Source organism: Anomaloglossus baeobatrachus, chromosome 5 (genome assembly GCF_048569485.1).
Source record: "Anomaloglossus baeobatrachus isolate aAnoBae1 chromosome 5, aAnoBae1.hap1, whole genome shotgun sequence".
Taxonomy (NCBI): domain Eukaryota; kingdom Metazoa; phylum Chordata; class Amphibia; order Anura; family Aromobatidae; genus Anomaloglossus; species Anomaloglossus baeobatrachus.
In genome coordinates this window covers 376,368,073-376,393,902 of record NC_134357.1, presented here as the reverse complement: position 1 = coordinate 376,393,902, position 25,830 = coordinate 376,368,073, and the positions used below count along the sequence as shown (strand labels likewise).

At 50.1% G+C, this 25,830-nt stretch overlaps 1 protein-coding gene across 1 annotated transcript in view; it reads right to left on the bottom strand.

The window, feature by feature from the left end:
- KAT2A (lysine acetyltransferase 2A) overlaps positions 1-25,830 on the bottom strand; it is a 138,333-nt gene that overhangs the window by 72,597 nt on the left and 39,906 nt on the right. Inside the window, exons 4-8 of the mRNA XM_075350016.1 lie at positions 24,941-25,030; positions 23,147-23,328; positions 21,479-21,670; positions 14,210-14,316; positions 6,602-6,712 (exon numbers count right to left, since the gene is read on the bottom strand). Coding sequence (XP_075206131.1) covers positions 6,602-6,712; positions 14,210-14,316; positions 21,479-21,670; positions 23,147-23,328; positions 24,941-25,030 — 682 coding nt within the window. The remainder of the gene's footprint in view (positions 1-6,601; positions 6,713-14,209; positions 14,317-21,478; positions 21,671-23,146; positions 23,329-24,940; positions 25,031-25,830) is intronic.

Genomic DNA, 25,830 nt, shown 5'->3' with positions numbered 1-25,830 from the left:
GGACTCGAATGTGCCTAGCCGCCAACAGATGGAGAAAGGCTTAGAGAGCTAGAAATACAGCTCTGATTTCCAGCACATTGATCCAGAGGGCTGATTCGGACAGAGTCCAAGCGCCCTGCGCTCCACGGTGGAGATATACTGCTCCCAAGGCGGATAGACTAGCATCCTGGTGAGGATCACCCGGGACGGGGCCAGGAAGGAGCGTCCCTGAGACAGAGTGGCCGAAGCCACCACTGAAACGAGCCCCTGGTCTGTGGCGAAGCCACCACCCCGTGGAAGGAGGAAGTTCGCTTGTACAGCGGAAAATATCCAGCCTCAGAGACGCAGGAGAAACTGGGCAAGGGAATCGCTTCCATTGACGCCACCATCTGACCAGTACCTGTATTCGGTGCCTGATAGAACGACGTCGACCACCAGCGGAGGGACTACTGTTTGACTAAGGGCAGCTTCACAAGTGCCGACAGAGTCTCGAATTGCGTCCCTGGGAACGGGAACTTCTGGTTCGAAGTCAGAGTGGACTTTGACAGAATGACAAGCCACCCGAATTGGTTAGAGTGGCGAGAGTGAGCGAAGCACTCTGCTAAGAGTCTGCACTGGATGAAGCCCCGACAAGAAGACCGTCCAGGGCAAAAGATCACTGCCAATCCCTAGAGGTGCAGGACCCTAATCACAGTTGCCCCAACCTTGAGAATACTCTAGGGGCCGTGGCTAACCCCAAGGGAAGAGCCACGAATTGGACCACTCCGATTGCAAAACGTAGCCAACGCTGGTGTGAAACTGCGATTGGCACCTGCAGATAGGCATCTCTGATGCCGATGGATGCTAGGGAATCTCCTTGGGTTATTGATTGATCCGGTGAAAAACACACGGAACAAGACCGAGACTCCATGTGAAAACGCCACACCTGAACATGCTTGAAAAGCTTAAGATCCAGGTCGGAAGGCACCGCCCTCTTCGGGGACTAGGAATAGATTTAAGCAGAAATCTCAGAACCGTTCCCAGTCGGGAACCGGTACAATTACTCCATTGGCCTGCAAGAATGCCACGGCCTGTGAGAAGGCGGCGGCCTTGGAGCCGGGGTGAGTTGACAGAAAAAATCTGTTTGGCGGGTGGATAGAATCCTATCCTGTAGCCATGGGAGATATAATCCCGCACCCACTGAACGGAGACGTGTTAAAACCATACGTCGCCAAGTGGGAGAGCCTGCCACCGACCAAGGACGTTGTTGGCGTGGCTAGATAGCTCGGAGGAAGCTGACTCAGTGGCAGCATCTCCTGCGGTTTTCTGAAGATGCAGCTTCGAGCGCCATTTGGGTTTATGAACCTTGGCCGAGCTAGTGGACGAGGCCGAGGGCTTAGAGAACGATCAGATGGAGGAACGAAAAAAACGAAACCTCAACTGATTCCTGCCCTGGACAGGTTTCCTGGTTTAGGTTTGTGGCATGGAAGAACTCTTCCCGCCAAGAGCTTCCTTAATTTCATCCAGTTGGTTCCGAAGAGACTGGTCCCAACAAAAGGGAGCCCAGCAAGGAACTTCTATAGAAGCATCTGCCTTCCATTTCCGAAGCCACAGGAGCCTGCGGACAGCGAGGAAATTAGCCGAGGCCACCGCAGTGCGGTGTCCAGCATGGCAGACATGGCATAGGATGAAAAGACTGAAGTCTGGAAGTTCAGGCAACAATTTCGGGCATAGAGTCCCTGTGAGGGAATGCATCTCCTCTAGAGAAGCAGAGAAGGCTACAAAAAAAACCCGCACTGCTGTAAAGCTGAGGAGAACGAAGCTCCTGCCGCCCCCATACAGATTTGGCCAGAAGGACAACCTGGCGGACCGCAAAACCTTAAGTGAGGAGCCATCAGCCACTGACATAACGGTCCGGGCTGAGCCACCTTTGGTGAATGAGCCCACTCCTTGACCACCACTGGTGGAAAGGGAAAAACAGTCCTCAGAACCACGCTTCATGGGAAGCGACTGTCAGAGCGGACCCTGGGCTTGGTCACAGTGGCCTGAAAAAAGGAGTGGTTAAGGAACACACTTTGTGTTCTCCTAGGCAAGGTAACTCCGGCGGATTGAGGTCCAGTACAAAATTAATGTACAGTGGGATCCTTATATAGAGGTGCAGTCAGCCACTGATACAACTATCCGGGCTGAAAGTCTAGACACCGGAGGGACCACCCTTGGCGAATGAGCTCACTCCTTGACCACCTACGATGGGAGGGGGAAACAGTCATCAGAACCCCGCTTTGGGGTCTGACAGGACAGGCTGTGGGCTTGGACACAGTGGGCTGAAAACTGGAGTGGTTAAGGAACACACTCCTTGTCCTGTTTAAGGTATACTGATGCCTTTCTGCCAGCGGGGAATACTCCCCTGATACAGGCGGATGGAGGTCCAGTACAAGTATAATGGACGCAATCCAATCATTAGCATCTGCGTCACCTACGGACAGATCAATGGTACATAAAGTAGCGTCCGAGCCCCTGGTAGAGACATCCTCCTGGTCCAGTGAGTCAGCTCGTGAATCAGAGCTGCGGGACGGGGAAGGACAGGGGACCCTGCGTCTCCATGTCAGGAGGACGGGGTCTGAGACCAGAAGGAGAGTCCTCTGTGAGCTTTGCTGAGCGAGCTGTAGCAGAAAACGCCCTGAGAAGGGGGCTAATGCATGCTCAGCAGATTCCGGGACAGCCGACCCCTGGAAAAAGCGGATTCTAGCCAAACCGGGGGTCAGCCACCGAAGCCGGAGCAGCTGGAGGGACCACTGATGAGCCTCCAGGCTGAGGGGCCACTGTGTTTATGAGCTCGGTACAGCCGTACGAGACTACATGCAGTGCATAATAAAAACAGCCTTGCAGCCTTGCTCTGATGTGAGACATGCTGCAGAGGTGGGGGCTCTGTCCTAGAATGGCCCCCAGCATATATAAACAGATAAAATAAGCAGCTGCACAAACCAGAGGTTGTGGCTGCCAGATCGTTTAAACAGACATTTCTGTGCCCTCCAGTCCCTCAGCCCAGGCCCCCACTTGTCACAATGTGGAATCTCTGTGCCTATGCAGGCACAGAGAACGCTGAGAAAATGGCGACCGGAGCGAGGAGAGGGGGCGGGGCCTACTCTGAGAGCGGCAAATGAGGTAGCCAGGGGAGGGAATCCTTCCTCAGTGAGGAGTGTCCCTTCCCTGTGCTGCACAGCCGCTGGGCGGAGCCACACTGTCCCTCTGCATGACTGACATGCAGAGGCAGTGGAAACCGAAACTAGGCCTCAGGCGAAGCCGGGGCCTAGATTTAAACACGCGGCCGGCGTGCAGGCACCATCGGCGCGGTTCTCCAGTGAAAACTGGAGAACCGGCCGGAAATGTTAACACAAACATAAAACACACTCTCCCCAATAAATAAAGTATAAAGGACCCCTGGAAAGACCACTTTCTGTGGTAATAACGTCTCATATACTTAGCTTGTGAGACGCAGGTTGCCAGGTCCCTGGGGGGTGATCGCTCCATCCAGCAGGATCCTGAAAAAGGGCTGCGGATGGAGACCGGTCTCCTGCAAAGCAGTGAGAACCGTGTTGGCTCCCACTTCAAGCCAGAGCCCCAGGGGATGGTGAAGGAGCGCGGCATGAGAAGGCTCCAGCCTTGGAAAATCAACCTTAACAGCACCGCCGACACAGTGGGGTGAGAAGGGACATGCCGGGAGTCCAGCTGGACCCGCTTTTCTTCCAAATCTTTGATCCAAAAAGGAAAAATCAAAAATCAGAGAATGCATGTGTGTGTGACCTCCTGAAACACAAAGCATTGAAGTGGCTAGGACTGGCTAGCAGGGGGTGTATATGCTAGGAGGGAGGAGCTACACGTTTTGAGTGTAGTACTTTGTGTGTCCTCCGGAGGCAGAAGCTATACACCCATGGTCTGGGTCTCCCATAGGAACGATAAAGAAAAGATCATTTACCAAGGCGTCCCCCTCAGGGGCATCCAGGTTAAGGGTGAAGTCAGGGTCAGAGCCCTGAGTTCCCACGTCCGCCTCGTCTTCCTGAGAGTCATCAAGCTGGGATCCAGAGCAGCGTGAGGAGGCTGGGGAAGAGTCCCAGCGAGGCCGCTTAGCCGGCCTGGGGCTGCGATCCGGGCAGGAGTCCTCTGCCTGGGACCTAGAAGCTATCCTGGGAGCGCGCTGCGGCGCGGACCGAGAGGGGCCTGGAGGAGACAAACTAACAGGGGCCGGGGCCTGTGAAGGGCCCGGTCTGGACTGCAAAGCCTCAAGGAGCTTAGATGACCATTTGTCCATAGACTGTGCAATGGATTGAGAAAGTGACTGGGAGAGTGTCGCAGCGAAGGAGGCCAACGACGGTGACTCTGTCCCTGCAGACTGCTCAGGGGGAGCCGGGGGATCTACATGAGCCGAGGGGCCCACAAGTGCCCGAGGCTCCGGCTGAGCAAGCGTGGCAGGAGTCGAGCATTGATCACAGTGGGGGTAGGTGGATCCCGCAGGCAACATAGCCCCACAAGAGGTACAGGCCGCGAAAAAAGTCTGTGCCTTAGTAGCTTTGCTCCTTGTGGACGACATGCTGTTGTCTCTTAGGAGAGTGACCACTGAGGGTATATGGGAAAAGGGTATACAGCCTTTCCGAACAGATATATATATCTATATCTATATCCCGGCACCCTAGGGGGACCAACACCGGGTGACCGGTGTGGCTTACCAACCGCTAACGAGCGGAGTGTGTCCTCCAGATTCCCTGTCGTGGATCACCCAGAGCTGCAGAGCTTTGCCGCTGAGTAGCATCCACCGGCAGAATGCTAAAAATGGCTGCCGGAGCTCTCAGGGGGGTGTAGAGCCGAGGGCGGCGCCAGCAAAGAGCGGGAATCTGGAGTCCCCAAGTGGTCAATGAGGGTGGGGGGAGACATGCAAAGATGCTCCAGCCCTCAGAGCCGACATCACGTCGGTAATCCCGGATTTTGCTCGACTAGGCCGCGGCGAAGCCGGGGACTAAATTTAAGGCCGTGCCCGACAAGCAGGCACGGTCGGCGCGGAAGTCCGCCGAAAAAAACTGCGGACGGAACTACCGCGGCGTCCGGGGAGAAGGAGCGACTTCCCTCCCTGTACAGTCCACACATGGGGACACAGAGTACCTTCAAGTTGCAGGGCCCGGTCCCTGGGTGTGAAGAAGCTCCGGGCCGGCAGGTTCCACCAGGGGCTGCGGATGGAGCACGGTCCCAGCACGTGGATGACCGCTTAGGATCCCACTTCTCCCAGAGCCGCATAAGGGATGGTGAAGGAGACGGCATGTGGCTCCAGCCTCTGTACCCGCAATGGGTACCTCAACCTTAACAACACCGCCGACATAGTGGGGTGAGAAGGGAACATGCCGGGGACCCCATCGGGGTCCTCTTTTCTTCCATCCGTCATAACTATGTATGAGAATGCATGAGTGGATGTGTGCCTCCTTCCACACAAAGCATAAAACTGAGGAGCCCGTGATCCACGGGAGGGTGTATAGGCAGAGGGGAGGGGTTACACTTTTTAAAGTGTAATACTTTGTGTGGCCTCCAGAGGCAGAAGCTATACACCCAATTGTCTGGGTCTCCCAATGGAGCGACAAAGAAAAGCATGGATCAGAAACAGAAAGTGGAGCTGCTGAAAGTTGAGACTGCTGCCAATATCTGAAGCCCAGGACAACCTTTGGAAATAGGTGGGAGGGGGACGGTATATTAGTAAGTACTGTAGCATATATTCATATGAGTATATGAGAAACAAAAAGCTTTTTCTTGACCTTATAAGTACCATTGGTCAGACAATCACAAAATAGAGCAATTAAGCAACATTAAAAATGTAGACAATTAAAGATGTCTTTTTAAAGAGAATCTGTCACGTCCGATGCTGGCTGTCAGTCTAAGTGCCATGGCATGCTTATAGTCATCAGTCTCCATGCGATCAACAGTGACTGTAGAAGTTCTGGCACCACTAGGACTAAAATCCAGTGGCTCCCGGGAGAAGTCATTTTCAAATTTCCCCTAGAAGCATTGCTTTCAGTACAGCGACGGGCACCTAAGGCCGGGCCACATGGGGACTACTGCGATCCTCGTATGATACTTGGCTCACGCTGGCAGCACAGCAGGAGCCGAGTGTCATTGTGACTGAGGTCCGATCATGCGATCGGACCACAGCTGCGGGGGGCGGGCCGGTGCCGAGGAGGGGGAAGGGATTTCTCCCTCTCTCCTCCGTAGTGTGCTATAGTCATTCTCGCTCTGCACTCGCATTACACCGTTGTGCTGCGAGTGCAGTTCGATTTTTCTCTCGCCCCATAGACTTGAATGGGTGCGAGAGAAACAATGATCGCATTACAATTGCAGCATGCTGTGACTGTGTTCTCGGTACAATTAGAACTGAGAAAATAATTGCTCATGGGTGCTGGGACAGAGATTAATATGTGTGTGAGTGGATTGCGATATTTTATCGCATTCCACTCGCTCCGATTTTCATGCAGTGTGGCTTAGGCCTAATGCTACTACTCGGCTGATTAACCCTATATTTGAAGGTTACTAGCATTATCTGATGTGACAGGTTCTCCTAAACAGCTAAGCACTGTATATAGTATGAGCGACATAGCTGGAATATTACCTGGCATGGGCTCAGAGTTTCCAGCATCTCCATTGGATGTCAGGGAGGAGCTGTTGTTCAGGCTGTTGCTGAAAAGTGGTGCACTGGGTGCAGCGGTGGTATTCACAGCAGCTAGGAATACATGGCAACAATAGTCAGCTGTTATCACTACAAACGTTCCGTATGACGCTATGGTTTCAGGTTTTTACATACCAATGCTAGAAAGTAAAATGAAATTGAAAAAAAATAAACACAAAGTAAAATCGTATATTAGATATCACAATGTATACAATGTTTTTGTCCGATTTCTACAACTGAAGGCGGAATTGCACAGAGGATCCGAGGATAGTACCGACGCCTTGCATCACTGACTCCACAGGTTTTGAATAATGTGCTCTTGGAAACTGTGTGGGCTTCGGTGCAAATAAAGAGAATTTTGTTTACTTACCGTAAATTCTTTTTCTTATAGTTCCTTATATTGAATATAGTTTCTTATATTGGGAGACCCAGACCATGGGTGTATAGCTTCTGCCTCCGGAGGACACACAAAGTACTACACTTAAAAGTGTAGCTCCGCCCTCTGAGCTTATACACCCCCTGGTGAGCAGACCCAGCCAGTTTAGTGCAAAAGCTGAAGGAGAATAGCCACCCACAAGTAAAACTGAGCAAAAGCCGGAACAACCGGAGACTCTTAACGACAACAGCCGGTGATAACACGCGGAACAAGAAATTGCCAACAGGCAACAGGGAGGGTGCTGGGTCTCCAAATACGGAACTATAAGAAAAAGAATTTACGGTAAGTAAACAAAATTCTCTTTTTCTTTATCGTTCCTTTGGGAGACCCAGACCATGGGACGTCTCAAAGCAGTCCATGGGTGGTAAATAAACAGAAAACTAAGAAGTAGGCAGACCCTAACTTCACAAATGGGCGACAGCCGCCTGAATGATGCTTCTGCCCAAGCTCGCATCTGCCGAAGCATGAGCATGCACTTGGTAGTGCTTTGAAAAGGTATGCAGGCTAGTCCAAGTGGCAGCCTGACAGACTTGTTGAGCCGTAGCCTGGTGCCTGAAAGCCCAAGAGGCACCGACAGCTCTGGTCGAGTGTGCCTTGATCCCCGGCGGGGGAGGCACCTGAGAACACTGGTAGGCGTCCGAAATGGTCGACCTAATCCAACGAGCTAAGGTCGGCTTAGAAGCAGAGAGGCCCTTGCGCCGGCTTGTGGTTAGCACAAAAAGAGAAGTGCACCGCCTAAGCGCAGCGGTGCAAGACACATAGATCCGGAGAGCACGCACCAGATCCAGAGTATGCAACGCTTTTTCAAAGCGATGAACAGGAGTCGGACAAAAGGAAGGTAGGGTAATGTCCTGGTTAAGGTGGAAAGGAGAGACCACCTTAGGAAGAAATTCTGGAGTCGGACGGAGAACCACCTTGTCTTGATGAAAAACCAAAAAAGGTGACTCCGAAGAGAGCGCAGCCAAATCAGAGACTCTCCTGAGGAAAGTTATGGCCACCAGAAAGGCCACTTTCTGTGAAAGACGAAACAAAGAAACCTCCCTAAGAGGCTCAAAGGGGGGTTTCTGCAAAACCGTGAGAACCAAGTTAAGGTCCCAGAGATCCAAGGGCCGCCGGTAAGGCGGAATAATGTGAGACGCGCCTTGCATGAAGGTGCGAACCTGAGCCAGCCGAGCGAGACGCCGCTGGAACAGAACTGACAGAGCTGAGACTTGTCCCTTGAGAGAGTTGAGGGACAGTCCTAGCTGCAGACCGGACTGTAGAAAAGACAGAAGGATCGGCAAGGAGAATGGCCAAGGAGGATGGCCGGCAGAGCGACACCAGGACAGAAACATTTTCCAAGTCCTGTGATAGATCTTAGCGGAGGAAGACTTACGGGCCCGAGTCATGGTGGAGATGACTTCAGGAGGAATCCCAGAAGCCGTCAAAATCCAGGACTCAAGAGCCACGCCGTCAATTTGAGAGCCGCAGAATTCGGGCGGAAAAACAGACCTTGCGAGAGTAGGTCTGGACGGTCCGGGAGCTGCCACGGCATCTCTACGGACAGGTGGAGCAGGTCTGGATACCAAGCTCGCCTGGGCCAGTCCGGTGCAATGAGGATGACTCGACGGCCCTCCAATCTGATCTTGCGCAGAACTCTGGGCAAGAGAGCTAGAGGGGGAAACACGTAGGACAGACGAAACTGGGACCAGTCTTGAACCAGAGCGTCCGCGGCGAATGCCTGAGGATCGTGGGAGCGAGCCACGTAAACAGGAACTTTGTTGTTGTGACAGGATGCCATTAGGTCCACGTCCGGAGTGCCCCATTTGCGGCAGATTGACTGAAACACAGCCGGGTGCAGGGACCACTTCGCCACCGTCCACGGTTTGACGGCTGAGATAATCTGCCTCCCAGTTTTCCACGCCTGGGATGTGGACTGCGGATATGGTGGACTTGGAGTCCTCCGCCCATTGGAGGATGCGTTGTACCTCCAACATTGCCAGGCGGCTGCGTGTCCCGCCTTGGTGATTGATGTAGGCAACCGCTGTCGCGTTGTCTGATTGGACTCGAATGTGCCTGCCCGCCAACAGGTGGTGAAAGGCTAGGAGAGCTAGAAACACTGCTCTGGTTTCCAGCACATTGATTGAAAGGGCTGACTCAGCCGGAGTCCAAGTGCCCTGAGCTCTGTGGTGGAGACATACCGCTCCCCAGCCGGATAGACTGGCATCCGTGGTGAGAATCACCCAGGACGGAGCCAGGAAGGAGTGACCCTGGGACAGGGGCCGAAGCCACCACTGAAGAGAGCTCCTGGTCTGTGGCGACAGAGCCACTAACCTGTGTAAGGAGGAAGGCCGCTTGTCCCAACAGCGGAGAATGTCCAGCTGCAGGGGACGCAGATGAAACTGGGCAAAGGGAACAGCCTCCATTGACGCCACCATCTGACCCAGCACCTGCATCAGGCGCCTGAGGGAATAACGGCGGGGCTTCTGCAGAGAGCGCACCGCCAGTTGGAGGGATTGCTGTTTGATTAAGGGCAACTTCACAAGTGCAGGCAAAGTCTCGAACTGCATCCCTAGGTACGTGAGACTCTGGGTCGGAGTCAGAGTGGATTTGGGAAGATTGACAAGCCACCCGAATTGGGCTAGAGTGGCGAGAGTGAGCGAGACACTCCGCTGACAGTCCACGCTGGATGAAGCCTTGACTAGAAGGTCGTCCAGGTAAGGAATCACTGCCAACCCCTGTAGGTGCAGGACCGCAATCACTGCTGCCATGACCTTGGTGAATACCCGAGGAGCTGTGGCCAACCCGAAGGGGAGAGCCACGAATTGGAAATGATCTTCTCCGATTGCAAAGCGTAGCCAACGCTGGTGTGAAACTGCAATTGGCACATGCAGATAGGCATCTCTGATGTCTATGGACGCCAGGAAATCCCCTTGGGTCATTGAGGCAATGACTGATCGCAGAGACTCCATGCGAAAGTGCCGCACCTGAACATGCTTGTTGAGAAGCTTGCGATCCAGGATGGGCCGTAAGGAACCGTCCTTTTTGGGGACTAGGAAGAGATTTGAGTAGAAACCTCTGAACCGTTCCCGGGCGGGAACCGGTACAATTACTCCGTTGGCCTGCAAGGATGCCACAGCCTGTGAGAAGGCGGCGGCCTTGGAGCAGGGGGGAGTTGAGAGAAATAAATCTGTTTGGAGGGCTGGAAGAGAATTCTATCCTGTAGCCGTGGGAGATGATATCCCTCACCCACTGATCGGAGACGTGTTGAAACCACGCGTCGCCAAAGTGGGAGAGCCTGCCACAGACTAAGGACGTTGCTGGCGCGGACAGATAGTCACGACGAGGCTGCCTTAGCGGCAGCACCTCCTGCGGTCTTTTGTGGACGCGCTTTTGGGCGCCAGTTGGATTTCTGGTCCTTGGCTGAGTTAGTGGACGAGGCCGAGGGCTTAGAGGACGACCAGTTGGAGCAACGAAAGGAACGAAACCTCGACTGATTCCTACCCTGGACAGGTTTCCTGGTTTTGGTTTGTGGCATGGAAGTACTCTTCCCGCCAGTAGCTTCCTTAATAATTTCCTCCAGCTGTTCTCCGAACAGCCGGGAACCAATAAAAGGGAGCCCAGCAAGGTACTTCTTTGAAGAAGCATCTGCCTTCCACTCTCAAAGCCACAAGATCCTGCGGATAGCGAGGGAATTAGCCGAAGCCACCGCAATGCGGTGAGAAGCCTCCAGCATGGCAGACATGGCATAGGATGAAAAAGCTGAAGCTTGGGAAGTTAAGGCAACCATTTCGGGCATGGATTCCCTGGCGAGGGAATGCATCTCCTCTAGAGAAGCAGAGATGGCTTTGAGAGCCCACACTGCTGCAAAAGTCGGGGAGAACGAGGCCCCCGCCGCTTCATATACGGATTTGGCCAGAAGGTCAATCTGGCGGTCAGTGGAATCCTTAAGGGAGGTGCCATCAGCCACCGACACAACGGTCCGGGCTGAGAGTCTAGACACCAGGGGCTCTACCTTTGGGGAATGAGCCCACTCCTTGACCACCTCAGGTGGAAAGGGAAAACGGTCATCAGAACCACGCTTTGGGAAGCGTTTGTCAGGACAGGCCCTGGGCTTGGTCACAGCGGCTTGAAAACTGGAGTGGTTAAAGAACACACTCTTTACTCTCTTAGGCGAGGTAAACTGGTGCTTTTCTGCCAGAGAGGGTTGCTCCTCTGATACTGGCGGATTGAGATCCAGTACAGAATTAATGGAAGCAATCAAGTCACTAACATCTGAGTCAGTTTCGGACAGATCAATGGGGTACATGGAGTTAGCCTCCGAGCCCCCAGTAAAGGCATCCTCCTCATCCTGCGAGTCAGCTCCTGAATCAGAGCCGCGGGACGAGGAGGGAGAGGAAACCCTGCGTCTCTTCTCAGGAGGACGGGGTCTGGGCCCAGATGATGAATCCTCTGTGAGCTCCGGTCCTGAGAGACCCCTAGCAGCAGAGGCACCCTGTGAAGGGGGCTGATGCATAGTCAGCAAAGTCCTGGACAAAAGTCCCATGGACTCAGCAAAAGACTGGGAGAGAGACCTGGAAAAGAATTCTACCCAAGCCGGGGGTTCAGCCACAGGAGCAGGAGCAGCCTGAGAGACCACTGGGAGTGAGACTCCAGGCTGTGGCACCGCCAAGTTAGAGCAGGCATCACAATGTGGATAGGTGCTCGGTTCAGGCAGCAGGAGCTTACATGCAGTGCATACTGAATAAAGCTTTGGAGCCTTGCTCCTCGTGTGAGACATGCTGCTGGAGTGGGGGCTCTGTCAGAGAATGACCCCCAGAGAGTATATACAGAGGTCCACAACCAGAGGTTGTGGCTTACCAGACCGCTGAAGCGGTTTTGTGTGCCCTCCAGATCCCAAAGCCCGGACCTCCAAACACAGCACCCAGCAGGGATGCAGAGCGCAGACCAGCGCTGAGTGAATCTCTGAGGAAATGGCCGCCGGAGCGAGGAGAGGGGGCGGGACTTGCTCTGAAGAGCGGGATCTGGAGGGCCAAAGAACCTACAGGGGAGGAGACACGCACAGCAGTGGGGAGTGTCCCTCCCCTGTGCAGAACGGCCGCCGGGCGGAGCCGAGCCTGTCCCTCTGCATGAATGACATGCGAGGGCAGTGAATAGAAACTAGGCCTCCGGCGAAGCCGGGGCCTAAATTAGAGCGGCGAGGCTGACGAGCAGGCACCATCGGCGCGGTTCTCGTGCGATAGCTAGAGAACCCGCCGGAAATGTCAAAACACAGCAAACACACTCTCCCCAAACAATAAGGCACAGGGACCCCCATAAATAAACGTCTCAGGTACTTAGCTGCCGAGACGCAGGGCCAGGCCCCTGGGGATGAGTGCTCCGGTCCAGCAGGGTCCTGAAGGGCTGCGGATGGAGACTGGCCTCCTGCCAAGCATGGAGACCGTGCTGGCTCCCACTTCAAGCCAGAGCCCAGGAGGGATGGTGAAGGAGCGCGGCATGTAAGGCTCCAGCCTTGGAAACCAACCTTAACAACACCGCCGACACAGTGGGGTGAGAAGGGACATGCCGGAAGTCCAGACGTGGACCCGCTTTTCTTCACACTCTTTCCAAAAATCAAACAAATCAGATGAGAATGCATGTGTGGATGTATGCCTCCTGAACACAAAGCGATAAACTGGCTGGGTCTGCTCACCAGGGGGTGTATAAGCTCAGAGGGAGGAGCTACACTTTTAAGTGTAGTACTTTGTGTGTCCTCCGGAGGCAGAAGATAAACACCCATGGTCTGGGTCTCCCAAAGGAACGATAAAGAAATTAAGATAAGTCGAGGTTTACAAGTTACTTTAATAGTCACACAATTGGCAGTTAGTGTAGGGATATATTTAATGGGGTTTTCCAAGACGTAGCTAATCATTATCAATTAGTGGGGACCTCACACTTGACATACCCATTGATTGGCTACAGAAGTAAAATGAAGCAGAGCTGCGTAGCTGAGAACGGACACTATGCAGTGTACTGTGCTGCTCATTTCCAGCTCTGTATGCTACACACATCTGACAGAGCTGCAAACAGCTGACCAGTGAGGAGGACGATGTTTGATAGACCATCAATATCAAACATATCCGTGTAAAGTAGGAATAAAAGGAAAGAATATGTTGTAATAGGCCACACATCCAAGCCCTCTTCACCTCATGCAGACTACAACTCCAAAATATCTCCCGGATCCGTGCTTTCCTTAACCAAGAATCAGCAAAAACATTAGTGCATGCCCTCATCATCTCCCGCCTCGACTACTGCAACCTCCTGCTCTCTGGCTTCCCTTCCAACACTCTTGCACCCCTTCAATCTATCCTAAATTCTGCGGCCCGCTTAATCCACCTGTCCCCTCACTATTCCCCAGCCTCGCCACTCTGCCAATCCATTCACTGGCTTCCCATCGCTCAACGACTCCAGTTCAAAACATTAACCATGACATACAAAGCCATCCACAACCTGTCTCGTCCATACATCTGTGACCTAGTCTCCCGGTACCAACCTGCACGCAACCTCAGATCCTCACAAGATCTCCTTCTCTACTCCTCTCTTATCTCCTCTTCCTACAATCGCGTACAAGATTTCTCCCGTGCCTCCCCCATACTCTGGAACGCTCTACCTTAGCATATCAGACCCTCCCCTACCGTGGAAAGCTTCAAGAGGAACCTCAAGACCCATATCTTCCAACAAGCCTACAACCTATAATAGCCCTCAGTCCAGTGCACCACTGCGCAACCAGCAGTGTCCTCTCTCCTCCTATACCAGTCTCTTTTGTACAGTTAATGATTGTTGTACGTATACCCTCTCTCTCTCTCTCTCTCTCGTAAAGCCCCTTGGAATAAATGCCGTAATAATAATAATAATAATATTATAGCCATAGGCAACACGTCACAACAACACTGTTTATGGATTCCCCTATAAGAGGCCAAGTAGCTCTCGCTGGGAGACTGGCTATCCAGAACCACATTGACCCATGGCTCCTATGTGTGAAGTTGTTCATGATGTAACAACCCCTTTAATGGAAAGTACATCATTTTCATATCATTGCTTAAAGGTACGCAAGATAACATTATAGTTGAACATTAACCAACTGGTTTAACCCTTACCTGGTCTGGACACGAGCTGATGACCTTCAGTGTTAGAGACCGTAAAATCAGCTTCCCAGATTGGAGAATTTTCACCATATATTTCTTCTTCTAACATAGAAAGAAATCTACAAAAGGAAAAGAATTCCAGGGGTGACCATTCGTGATTTTCTCACTGCTCTTCCATACTAAGGGCATGGCAAGGACAGAGACGCGTGTACAGACACTTGCAGCAGCACACCAAACCTCCGGATCATTGTTTGTGTGTGTATTTTTTGTCTAGTTTTGTGGCTTTTTTTGTTTTTACTCAGTTCATTATACTAGCTGAGCCTTAAGTCTATTTTTAATATTTTTACCTGCTTTCCGCTTTGTTTTGCCATTCAAGATATTTTTGCCCGATTCATGAACATGGCACAACTCCAAACCAGTTCCACCCCCCACCTACCATGAAATTTGCAGTAGGCCATTATTTTGGCACAATGTTTGAATCATTTTGTGAAATGTGCCATTTCCAGTGCTAAAAAGTTGCAAAAACAATTCAAGATGTTGAAAAAATTTTTTTTTTAAAAAAAAAAAAAAAATTGCGTCAAAAGTCATGAATCGAGCACGCCTGTTTAAAGCATTTGGCACAAAAAATACGGCAACTAACACAAAACTATAAAGGAAAGGATTTAAAAAAAACCTCAAATGATGAATCAGAGCACAAGTCTCCATGAATTTGTGTTAACCAGAATGAACTTTATGGGCCTCTGTTGTGTCTACAAGGGAGATGACCACCGAAATACAGCATATAGCCATGCAACCCAAAATATAGAATTGAAAGCATGTAATGTTGGAGACACAGCACAGGCCCGTAGCAGTTTAGAAAAACATATTACAGATACTGGGTGCAAGAGCCCTGAAAATGTTTTGTCTGCAGCAGCAAAGAAGGGAATTTTGTTTACTTACCGTAAATTCCTTTTCTTCTAGCTCCAATTGGGAGACCCAGACAGTGGGTGTATAGCTACTGCCCTCTGGAGGCCGCACAAAGAACTACACTTAAAAGTGTAAGGCCCCTCCCCTTCTGGCTATACACCCTCCCGTAGGAGTACAGATTCCTCAGTTTTAGTACCAAAGCAAGAAGGAGGAAAGCCAATAACAGTTTCAAAAACAAATTCAATCCGATAACATGATCGGAGAACTTAAGAAACAACATGAACAACATGTGCACCCGAAAAACGAAACCCTAAGAACAAATAGGGCGGGTGCTGGGTCTCCCAATTGGAGCTAGAAGAAAAGGAATTTACGGTAAGTAAACAAAATTCCCTTCTTCTTTTTCGCTCCTAATTGGGAGACCCAGACAGTGGGACGTCCAAAAGCAGTCCCTGGGTGGGTAAAAAGATACCACATGAACGGGCTGTCAGACAGCCTCTTCCTACAGGTGGGCCACCGCCGCCTGAAGGACCTGTCTACCTAGGCTGGCATCTGCCGAAGCGTAGGTATGCACTTGATAGTGTTTGGTAAACGTGTGCAGACTCGACCAGGTAGCCGCCTGGCACACTTGCTGAGCCGTAGCCTGATGCCGCAATGCCCAGGACGCACCCACGGCTCTGGTAGAATGGGCCTTCAGTCCAGATGGAATCGGAAGCCCAGCAGAACGGTATGTGTGAAGAATTGGTTCCTTGATCCACCGCGCCAGGGTGGATTTGGAAGCTTGCGATCCCTTATGCTGACCAGCGACTAGGACAAAGAGCGCATCAGAACGGCGTAGAGCCGCCGTGCGAGAAATGTAAATCCTGAGTGCTCTCACCAGGTCCAACAGATGTAAACCCTTTTCAAATTGGTGAACTGGATGCGGACACAAAGATGGTAAAGTGATATCCTGATTGAGATGAAAGGAAGAAACCACCTTGGGAGAAAACTCTGGAATTGGACGCAGTACTACCTTGTCTTGGTGAAACACCAGGAAGGGAGATTTGCAAGATAACGCCGCTAGCTCGGACACTCTTCGAAGAGACGTGACCGCCACAAGAAAAACTACCTTTTGTGAAAGCCGAGAAAGGGGAACCTCTTTCAAAGGCTCGAAAGGCGGCTTCTGGAGAGCAATGAGAACCTTGTTCAGATCCCAGGGTTCCAATGGCCGTCTGTAAGGAGGAACGATATGACAAACTCCTTGGAGAAAAGTGCGTACTTTAGAAAGCTGTGCCAAGCGCTTCTGAAAGAATACGGATAGCGCGGAGACTTGACCCTTAAGAGAGCTAAGCGACAAGCCTTTTTCCAACCCAGACTGCAGGAAGGAAAGAAAAGTTGGCAATGCAAATGGCCAGGGAGAAAACCCTTGAGCCACGCACCACGCTAAGAATATCTTCCACGTTCTGTGATAGATCTTAGCTGAGGATGGTTTTCTAGCCTGTCTCATTGTGGCAACAACTTCATGAGATAAACCTGAGGCCGCTAGGATCCAGGACTCAATGGCCACACAGTCAGGTTCAGGGCCGCAGAATTCAGATGGAAAAACGGCCCTTGAGACAGCAAATCTGGACGGTCTGGTAGTGTCCACGGTTGGCCTACCGTGAGATGCCACAGATCCGGGTACCACGACCTTCTTGGCCAATCTGGAGCGACGAGTATGGCTCGATGGCAGTCGGACCTGATTTTCCGGAGAACTCTGGGTAACAATGCTAGAGGTGGGAACACATAGGGGAGTCGGAATTGCGACCAATCCTGAACCAAGGCGTCTGCCGCCAGTGCTCGGTGATCGTGAGACCGTGCCATGAAAACTGGGACCTTGTTGTTGTGTCGTGACGCCATCAGATCGACGTCCGGCGTCCCCCAGCGGCAACAGATCTGCTGAAACACGTCCGGGTGAAGGGACCATTCTCCTGCGTCCATGCCCTGGCGACTGAGAAAGTCTGCTTCCCAGTTTTCCACGCCTGGGATGTGAACTGCGGATATGGTGGACGCTCTGCTTTCCACCCACGTCAAAATCCGTTGGACTTCTTGAAAGGCTTGGCGACTGCGTGTTCCCCCTTGGTGGTTGATGTACGCCACCGCCGTGGAATTGTCCGACTGAATCCGAATCTGTTTGCCTTCCAGCCATTGTTGGAAGGCTCGCAGGGCAAGATAGATTGCTCTGATTTCCAGAACATTGATCTGCAGGGTGGACTCTTCCAGAGTCCACATCCCCTGAGCCCTGTGGTGGAGATACACCGCTCCCCACCCTGATAGGCTCGCATCCGTCGTGACCACTGCCCAGGACGGGGGAAGGAACGACTTTCCCTGTGACAATGAGGCGGGGAGAAGCCACCAACGCAGAGAGTCCTTGGCAGTCTGAGAGAGGGAGACAGTCCTGTCGAGGGACGTCGATTTCCCGTCCCATTGGCGTAGAATGTCCCATTGTAGAGGGCGCAGATGAAACTGCGCGAACGGGACTGCCTCCATTGCTGCTACCATCTTTCCTAGGAAATGCATGAGGCGCCTCAGTGAGTGCGACTGGCTCTGAAGGAGAGATTGCACTCCAGTCCGCAGCGAGCACTGCTTGTCCAGTGGAAGCTTCACTATCGCTGAGAGAGTATGAAACTCCATGCCAAGATAAGTCAGAGATTGGGTCGGGGTTAGATGAGACTTTGGAAAGTTGATAATCCACCCGAAACTCTGGAGAGTGTCTAGTGCCACTTTCAGACTGTGTTGGCATGCCTCTTGAGAGGGTGCCTTTATAAGCAGGTCGTCTAGATACGGGATGACCGAGTGACCCTGCGAGTGCAGAACAGCTACTACTGCTGCCATGACCTTGGTGAAGACCCGGGGGGCTGTTGCCAGACCGAAAGGTAACGCTACGAACTGCAGGTGTTCGTCGTGTATGACGAAGCGTAGGAAACGCTGATGCTCTGGTGCGATCGGCACGTGGAGATACGCATCTTTGATATCTATTGATGCTAGAAAATCTCCTTGAGACATTGAGGCTATGACGGAGCGTAGGGATTCCATCCGGAACCTCCTGACTTTTACGTGTCTGTTGAGCAACTTTAGATCCAGGACGGGCCGATACGATCCGTCCTTTTTTGGGACCACAAACAGATTGGAGTAAAAACCGTGACCTTGTTCCTGAAGAGGGACAGAGGTCACCACTCCTTCCGCTTTTAGAGCGGCCACCGCCTGCAACAGAGCATCGGCTCGGTCTGGTGGGGGAGAAGTTCTGAAGAAACGAGTTGGCGGACGAGAACTGAACTCTATCCTGTACCCGTGAGACAGAATATCCCTCACCCAACGGTCTTTGACGTGTGACAGCCAGATGTCGCCAAAGTGGGAAAGCCTCCCACCGACCGCGGGTGTGGGAATCGGAGACCTCAAGTCAGGAGGACGCCGTTTTGGCAACGGTTCCTCCGGCTGCCCTTTTTGGGCGTGACTGAGACCTCCAAGAATCTGAGCGTCTCTGGTCTTTTTGAGTCTTTTTTGACGATGCGAATTGGGACCTGCCCGGTCCTCGAAAGGACCGATAACCAGACTGACCCTTCCTCTGTTGGGGTCTGTTTTGTCTGTGTTGCGGTAAGGATGAGTCCTTACCCTTGGAGTGTTTGATGATTTCATCCAAACGCTCTCCAAACAATCGGTCACGAGAAAAAGGCAAATTGGTTAAGCACTTCTTGGAATGAGAATCTGCTTTCCAATGTCTCAACCACAGGGCCCTACGCAAAACAACGGAGTTGGCTGACGCCACTGCCGTGCGGCTTGTAGCGTCAAGAACAGCATTAATCGCGTACGACGCGAATGCCGCCATTTGCGAGGTCAATGGTGCTACCTGCGGGGCAAATGCACGTGTGACGGAGTCAACTCGCGCAAGCCCGGCTGAGATAGCTTGGAGTGCCCATACGGCTGCAAAAGAAGGCGCTAATGACGCTCCAATCGCCTCATAGATGGATTTCAGCCAGAGCTCCATCTGCCTGTCAGTGGCATCTTTAAGTGCCGCTCCATCTTCAACTGCAACCAAGGATCTAGCTGCAAGCCTGGAAATTGGAGGATCCACTTTTGGACACTGGGTCCAACCTTTGACCACCTCAGGGGGAAAAGGATAGCGTGTATCTTTAAGCCGTTTAGGAAAACGCCTTTCAGGATAAGCGTGGGGTTTCTGGATTGCGTCTCTAAAGTCAGCGTGGTCCAGAAAAGTGCTTAAAGTACGCTTAGGGTATCTGAAATGGATTCTCTCGTGCTGCGAAGCTGACTCCTCCACAAGAGGAGCTGGTGGGGAAATATTTAACATCTTATTGATGTTAAATATAAGATCATTAACTATGGCGTCACCATCTGGTGTATCTAGATTGAGAGCGGTTCCAGGATCAGAATCCTGATCAGTTACGTCCGCCTCATCACCCATAGATTCATCTCGCTGGGATCCTGACCATTGGGATGAATGTGAAGGCCCGTCATAGCGAGCCCGCTTAGGCTGCCCGGGGCCATCGTCCGAGTCAGAGTCTTCACCCTGAGGTGTATATGCCCGCCCCGGAGCTTGGAGCTGAGGGGGACCAGGGGGCAATGATTGCACAGTGTCCGTGGCCTGAAGTACAGGCCTAGCTCGCAATGTGTCAAGAATTTGTGACATAGTGAGAGACATTCTGTCAGCAAAAGCTGCAAACTCAGTGCCTGTCACCTGGACAGCATTCACAGGTGGTACACCCTGGGTCACGTCCAGCAGAGGCCCCGGCTGTGCAAGCGCCGCAGGGGCCGAGCACTGCACACAATGGGGGGTCTGTGGAGCCTGCCGGTAGAAAAGTCCCACATGCGGTGCAGGAAGCATATAATGTCTGTGCTTTGGCACCCTTGCGTTTTGCGGACGACATGCTGCTGGCTCTCTGAATGTGAGAGAGTCTATAGCCAAAGGGCGACCAGCGCTATGTAATACCAAGTATTTGTAGCAACAAAATACTAAGAATACTACTGGCACAAGAGGGGTGAGCCCTGAGGGCTGCTTACCGCCCGCTGAATAGCGGGTAAGAGGCTGCAGAAATCCTTGTCTGGGTCTCCCCGGCTCCCCTCTGCAGCTCAGCGTGTCAGCAGGAATGGCTGCCGGCGTCTGTGGAGAGGGGCGGTCCGTGGGAGTTCCCAAACAAAAGTGCGGGAAACAGTGTCCCCTCTGTGCCGATTGTGAGGGCTGGAGTATGTAAAAACGACTCCAGCCCTCAGCGCTGATGCACTGGCCAGCGTCCCGCCCCTCTCCTGACTGGCAGGTCTGGGGGCGGGAACGAACGGGAGCAGGCCGCAAAAGCCGGGGACTCGAGTTATCAGCGCGGCCGCCGTAAAAGCGCGGGCCGCGCTGAAGTCCCCGGCGCACCACAAGTGCCAGCCGCGCCGCAGTCCCAGCGGCCGGCATGACCGATCTCTATATGTGGCCAGCGTCCCGCCCCTCTCCTGACTGGCAGGTCTGGGGGCGGGAACGAACGGAAGCAGGCCGCAAAAGCCGGGGACTCGAGTTATCAGCGCGGCCGCCGTAAAAGCGCGGGCCGCGCTGAAGTCCCCGGCGCACCACAAGTGCCAGCCGCGCCGCAGTCCCAGCGGCCGGCGCGACCGATTCCTGGAAGTGTGCCTGCTTCAGCTAAGCTGAATGAGGCCATGGCACAAGCGCCGTAGCGCTGATGTCCCCCGGCGCACTACAACACCCAGCATGCTGCGGTGTGAGCGCCTGCACGGGGACACAGAGTACCTTGAGGATGCAGGGCCATGTCCCTGATGTACTCCGCTCCATCCAGCATCTTGTCCAGGGGCTGTAGATGGAGCCCGGTCTCAGTGCCTGGAGACCAGTAAATCCCACTTCACCCAGAGCCCTGTAAAAAGGGATGGGGAAGGAATCAGCATGTGGGCTCCTGCCGCCGTACCCGCAATGGGTACCTCAACCTTACAAACACCTCCGACATACAGTGGGGTGAGAAGGGAGCATGCTGGGGACACTATATGTGTCCTCTTTTCTTCCATCCGACATAGTCAGCAGCTGCTGCTGACTAAAAACAATGGAGCTATGCGTGCGTGTCTGACCTCCTTGCGCACAAAGCTAAAACTGAGGAATCTGTACTCCTACGGGAGGGTGTATAGCCAGAAGGGGAGGGGCCTTACACTTTTAAGTGTAGTTCTTTGTGCGGCCTCCAGAGGGCAGTAGCTATACACCCACTGTCTGGGTCTCCCAATTAGGAGCGAAAAAGAAATGACAGATCAATCCTGTGTCTTGCATGCATCTAGTCATCAGTCAACATGACATGTTACTGGAAATGGTGCAGGCTTTGATCACGTATGCATGGAGCATTGAATAGCGTCATGTATACTAACTTGGGAAAGTGCGTGAGAATTAGTGTCCTCTTCTCTGGAACCAGTTTGTCCTTTTCCACCCTAAACTTTTCCAGCAGTTGTCTGCGTGTAACTGTGAAGATGGAGCGGAGCAAGCTTCTTCCGAACACATGCGTAGTTTCATATCTTGGCAAGCTATCACAGCTCTGCGGGACATGACAGTAACACAGCCATCTGAAACAGAGAATATATACTCAACTCTATAGGGGCAGGCCACCAGAAAAAACTGTCAGACAAATATAAAGGAATAAATACTTGGCATATCTGACAGATTAGAAGTGAATCACAAATCTGCTCAGTTATGTAATCACCACATGCCCTGATGAAGGTACGCCGAAACGCGTGTAGTTTGTGACAGAGCATTTGTTCTCATATGTCTACATGTAATCGCCATTAATATAATCCTATGACTATTATCATGTATTAACTGGCGATTTCCTCCTTATATATGGTCACCAGCATTTATAGGTTACCAAACATCTGTGTATTTACATCCATTGAAGCCGATATTTGGCTTACATAGTGACCTATATAAATCCCCTGGCCATACAACTTTGCATTATTGTATTTCATTAGCCCTTTGCACTTTTGTGCATTGTTTAAATCGATTATAGCTGCCACGTGGCTCATATAGTATGTTATATAAATAATTTGACTTATATTTTTTGCACTTTAGTAGCCCTTATAGAGATCTATCCTCTTGCTATACAATTTTGCATTATTGCACTTTAGTAGTTTTTTGTATATTTTGCATTTTTTGTGCATTGTTACATCTATTGTAGCTGATATTTGGCCCATATGGTGAGACAGAGATATATAGATAGAGAGATAGAGAGATAGATAGAGAGTTAGAGATTATATATATATATACATACATATATACATATATATATACATATATACATATACATACATACATTATATATATATATATATACATACATATATATATATATACATACATATATACATATATATATACATATATATATATACATATATACATATATATATACATATATATATATATATACATACATACATTATATATATATATATATATATATATATATATATATATATATATATATATATATATATATATATATATATATATATATATATATATATATATATATATACATATATATACATATATATATATATATATATATATATATATATATATACACATATATATATATATACATATACACACACACACACACATATACATATTACACACACACCCTCTTCTACCCCCCCCCCCCGTATATTCGGCTTATAAGACACACCCCCCACTTTCCTCCAAAATTTGCGTCTTATAAAGCAAAAAATACAGTAATTGCTGTGCTGGATCAGTTTCCCATTGTGTTGTTTTTTTTTTCCTTGGTTTTTATTTTTTCATTTAATAAAGATTATAATACATCTAATTATTCATGTTTGTGGCTATTTTCTGTGAATTGGTTTTTCAGTTATATAAAATTGTACACTCCATGTTCCCATATTATTGCAAAACTAGCCAGCATCCAGAACATAAAGGAAAAGGGTTGCCCAAAATAGAAAACCCTTTAACATCATACTGTGAAACACTGAAGAGCTTTGCACAGTACACAGATTACCAAGAAATATTAACTAAATCCCATTTACCTTGTGTAATTAACCTTATACGTTGCCACATCCTCACTTTGGGACCTCTGACGAAATTGTGAAGGAGTCTCCAGCTTCCAATAATTTAGACAAAGAAGAAACATCTTGGAGAGTTCGTACATCGTCTGTCGCTCTTTTGGTTGTAGGTGGCTGAATTTGTACTGCACAAAATTCAACACCCCCTGTGGAACAATTAAAAAAAAAAAAAAAAAAGTGAAAGTCAAGCTCGTAGAAGAATGATACGGTTAATCAGTATTAGGGGTTTAACCACTTCATGGGCAAGAAACAAAGTGAAATTTTAGTTGTGCTGGCAAAAGCACCTGTCAATGACATCCCCACGGAGCCAATAAAGCCCACACTGTCTATTTTTGCACTGTACAGACAGATGTTGCAGTCTTCACGCCCATATAATGAAGATGGGGGCAGTCATAGGAATGTAGCATGTGAGTGGAGTTTTGCGATGCCAGGTGGTTGGCAGGTCAAATACTGTGCGGCCACTGAGCATGTCCATAGTATCACAGAGATTCTGCATTCCATACCTAGGCAGAAGTGGGGATACAATCAAGTGACTGCCAGTAACTGTTGCATGGATGCACAGATTGTGGCATCTATTGTTTATACAGTGCAAATATGGGCATTCGCAGATCTCTATTGGCTCAGCATCTGTGCGATATGCAGACATTCATTTTCTAGGCAGAAACTCCGTTTAGTGCATTTTTTTTTGCTCCCTAGAGTAGACATCCCCATTTTAAGATAGCAAAATTTGCCGTATGTGGGCCTGACTGCAGATTTAATCCCTGCTACAATGAAAACGGAGATTTCCACAGAGAAAGTGTGAAATAGCTGCAGAACAGAAAAATAAAAAATAGCTACAAAAATATGGGTAGTTGCATTTACCCACCTCCACCCATATGGCCGTTATATGTATATAGCACCTGCAGTCAGCACTTCGGAAAGGTCAAAAGTAAATGGGGCTTAAAGGGAACCAATCACCAGGATTTTCGTATATAACCTAAAGCAAGTGTTACACTGGCACTATCAGGCTGAGTCTATACATACCTGTAATGGTCAGCTCGGATGTTTAGGTTTTGAAATCCAAGAAAGTAAAGGTTATAAAATCAGCAGCTTCTTGAGTGACAGCAGCTGAGGATCAGATAATATCTGGGAGGTAATCATAGTTATCCCCTCCTCCTTTTATAATTAGCATAAGCATTGTACAAACGACTCACTTTGTCTAGCAGGACCTGTGGTGAGGTCCGTCATACCCATGTGACCAGAAGGGGGGGGGGGGCCTCAGCAACCAAAGCTGGATACCAGGTCACATGGGTATGACCTCACACAGGTCCTGCTAGACAAAGTGGGTCGTTTGTACAATACTTATGCTAATTCTAACAGGGGGAGGGGATAACTATAAATATATGATCTGCTCCAGTGCAACTGTCACTCAACAAGCTGATGATTTTATAAACTTCACTTTCTTGGATTTCAAAACCTAAACATCTGAGCTGACCACTACAGGTATGTATAGACTCAGCCTGATAGTGCCAGTATAGCACTGGCTTTAGGTTATATGCGAAAATCCTGGTGATTGTTGCGCTTTAATTGGAAAATCAGACAGATGCACACAACAAGCAAGAGTGGGGGGAAGTCCCTTATAATTTGCAGCCCCCACAACAGCTCTCAGCATGCCGACTGCCAGAGACCACTGGCTGCAAACAGCTGGGTCATACATACAGTAATCTAATATCATCTATAAAAACCTTGTGTACACCTAAACTTCATGGTAAAAATCACCTGCTCAATATTCGGCTTTTCGAATGGTGGACTTCCTAGAGAACCTTCAACCACTGGTCGGTTCATCTGCAGGATGCATTTTCTAAGAAGCTGCACGTAGAAAATTACAATTACCATTAATAGTTTGTTAGAAAGCCTATATTATATATAGCATTTGATAATAAGCAAAAATAGTGAGAATAGAAATGTGAGCAACATACATTCAACAGTCACCAAATCACCTGCCAGTATAACACAAATGTACAGAGAACTGGGCCCCCAACTCTTGGGAAATTTGGTCTTAAAGGGAATCTGTCAGCAGGTATCTGACAGAAAAATAACGTAGGAAAAGAGACCCTGAATCCAACGGTGCATCACATAGATTACTTGGTGCAGATGTTCTTACATCATAAAAAAAAAAAAAAAATAAATATGTGTTTTAGTCATGTAGCTGAGCCCAGGGAGCTGTCATCCCCCGCACTAGGCTCTCTATAGAGATTGTGCATTGACAGTGACGTGCCAATCATTGCAGGGTGTGTTGGACTGCTCTACACAAGTCAGCTAGGCCTAGCAATGTTAATCTCAGGGTAATAAACCAACAATAGCACATACACAGATAGTTACATAGTTGCTTTTTTGTAACCCTTAGGCTATGTGCGCACGTTGTGTACTGTCCCTGCAGAAATTTCTGCAGCGATTTGAACAGCACACGTGCGCTTTAAAATCGCTGCAGAAACAGTCCGTAATAAAAAAAAATAAATAAAAAAAAACCCGATTTCATGCGCTCTGACTGCAGCCCCTCCCATAGACAGAGCGGGGGATGCATGCAGAGTGCACAAAAGAAGTGACATGTCACTTCTTAGAGCGCGTGCTTCGGGCAGCAGCCGAAGCGCTGCGGTCTAATACGCCAC